Source organism: Triticum aestivum, chromosome 4A (genome assembly GCF_018294505.1).
Source record: "Triticum aestivum cultivar Chinese Spring chromosome 4A, IWGSC CS RefSeq v2.1, whole genome shotgun sequence".
NCBI lineage: Eukaryota > Viridiplantae > Streptophyta > Magnoliopsida > Poales > Poaceae > Triticum > Triticum aestivum.
In genome coordinates, this window is record NC_057803.1 from 585,563,632 (window position 1) to 585,566,085 (window position 2,454).

The 2,454-nt window shown below is 48.8% G+C and overlaps 1 protein-coding gene across 1 annotated transcript; it reads right to left on the minus strand.

Moving 5' to 3' along the window:
• Positions 1-395: 395 nt before the first annotated feature.
• Positions 396-1,453, minus strand: LOC123087210 (oxalate oxidase GF-2.8-like). Its single transcript, XM_044509164.1, has one exon. It carries the CDS (start codon positions 1,311-1,313, stop codon positions 645-647), a length of 669 nt encoding a protein of 222 aa, XP_044365099.1. The 5' UTR covers positions 1,314-1,453; the 3' UTR covers positions 396-644.
• Positions 1,454-2,454: the final 1,001 nt, after the last annotated feature.

Consider the following 2,454-nt stretch of genomic DNA (forward strand, 5'->3'; position numbering starts at 1 on the left):
TGAACAGCACAATCCCCCCTTTGCGGGTGAGCATGGAGGTCCACCATACAACTAAGTGGCGAGCCACTTGACCGAAATATGATGATACACTTCGCAACAAGGAAAAAATGAATGAAACAAGATGATTTTTTAGTACAACAAAAAAATAGCATAAATCTTAAAGCAACTACGGACGGTGGATCCATGTACAGGATATTCTGTGCATGGTAGAAAAACCACTCATGTTGTTTTGCACATTCTTGAGATTGCTACAATACATGGAACATTTTGCATTCTCACAATGTATTCACGTAATTTTGAGAGCATATTTTCTGAATGATTTCGAGATTGCTCACCATGCCATCATGACGTAAACTTTAGAACATGTTTGACTTATGAAGGTAATGGGACAAATATACGAAAACGCTAATCATATATTCCATTCAATGAAAAGAACAAAGATGACAATAAAAAGTAGTACATACAATTCCCCATACTGGATCTGAAGGCTAAACCATGAGACTAACTTATTCAATATTATTAGAACTGCATGTGAGATTAACCAGAAGCTTGAATGCACGTCTTCTGCTGAGAATAATTAAATTTTGCTAGCAAACATATACATTGAATTATATTTTGATCATTTCAGGGAAGGCTCCCAGGAATTAAAACCCAGCGGAGAACTTGGACTTGAGAAGTTCCACGACCCTGGCCTCCACCCGGAGTGCCTTGGTGAGCACCGGCGTTGGGATGGGCGGGTTGGAGCCGAAAAGCGTGAGCGGCACAAAGACGATGCCGGGGTTTTGGCTGTTGAAGGAGACGACCATGGAAGCATCGGTCTTACCGACGTTGAACTGGAAGTGCATGAGGCCGCGCGGGATGAGGAACGTCTCCCCAGCGCGCACCACCCTGGAGTAGAGCTTGTTCCCCGAGTCAAGGCTGCCAAGGATTCCAACGAGGAGCTCACCTTTCATCATGATGCCGATCTCGGTGGCACGGGGGTGGATGTGTGGCGGGTTGGTGCCCCCCGGCGCGAAGTCCACACGGTTCATCGACACGCCCAGCGTGTTGGTACCGGGCCACTCAGCCACGTCAAGCTCCGTCACGGCCGAGCCGTTCGGGGTGGACGTGTTGCCGGCCTTGGCCAGCTTGGACGAGAAGAGGAAGTCGTCGCCGGCCTCCGACATGGGCTTGCATGGGTGCCCGTTCACCGAGACCGCCTTGCCGTCCAGGTCAGCGACACAAAAGTCCTGGAGAGGGTCAGAGTCGGTGGCCAGAGCCGGACCAAGGAGCAGCATGGCGAACAGGCCAGCTATGGTTTTTGCGTACTCCATTGCTTGCTAGGCAACAAATGCAACAAGCTTAGCTAGGGCTGATGAGCTAGAGTTTGCTGATCGAGAGTGTCTAAGGCACTGGTGATTGCTGCTAAGCTGTGATGGATGAGTGAGTAGTGAGGCATATGCAGTCCTTTATATAGGGCATCACGGACGCAGGCATGGATCTAATTAAGTTATGCATGTCGTCATTGCATGCATATGCAAATGGACACACGAGGCAAGGCAGAGAGTTTATTAAACATATAGTGTATTACTTGCGTCGGGATGAGCTAGCTTGTGATGAAAATGGAGATGGGAGCAAGGTCAGAGTCAAGGCCACTGCTGGCTGCTAAGGAAATGGGACCGACGAACAGAGACAATGGGGAGGTGTATCTCGATGGAGTATTGCGCTTGGAAACGGCGCGTTCATAATATTCGTGCACACCTCTAGTCGTCAATCATATGAAGTTCCGGGCGTGCACACCGCATGGTTGGGCTTGGGCGACTGCGAGGTGTGTTGTCATTTCAACCGAACTTGCTGATTCTCCTCGATCTGCAACGCAGCCGTTGGGTGGCCGCCGGTTTATCTGTACTTCTGTACTCGCTGAAGAGACATCTGCTACTAACGTTTGCTAGCGCATAGCATGATTCATCGTCAGAAAAGGGAAGCTTCTGACCGCGGTGTACCTACCCTGGCTCCGGTCTCTCTCAAATAGTTCTCCTTTTGTTTCGTTTCTCTTCTCGATCGACGACTTGTTGCCAATAATAGCACGTTGGCACAGAGAAGGGATTCTCATTGGCTACTGTACTGATCGATCAGTGAGCAAATCAAGTGCAGATATTGGGCCCGGCCTGTCTCCTTGCACTTTAAATATTCGATTGCGGAAGATATGGCGCCAGCGAAACAACAAAAACATGGTTGTCAGTGGCAATCAACAGGGGGTTGTTGCGAGTCAGACTTTCTGACCCTGATCCATCCCTGTCTCCAGTCTCCGGAGTAAGAGCATCTCCAACCGTTAGCCTCCCAGGAGGTAGAGTTTGCGTTTTGTTATGGATTATCTGGAATTGCAGAAATGATTTGATTTTTAACAGAACGTTACGGATTCATTTTCTGCAGGTTATTTTCCGAGCTACGGCACTGATCCGTTCGTGGTCGCTA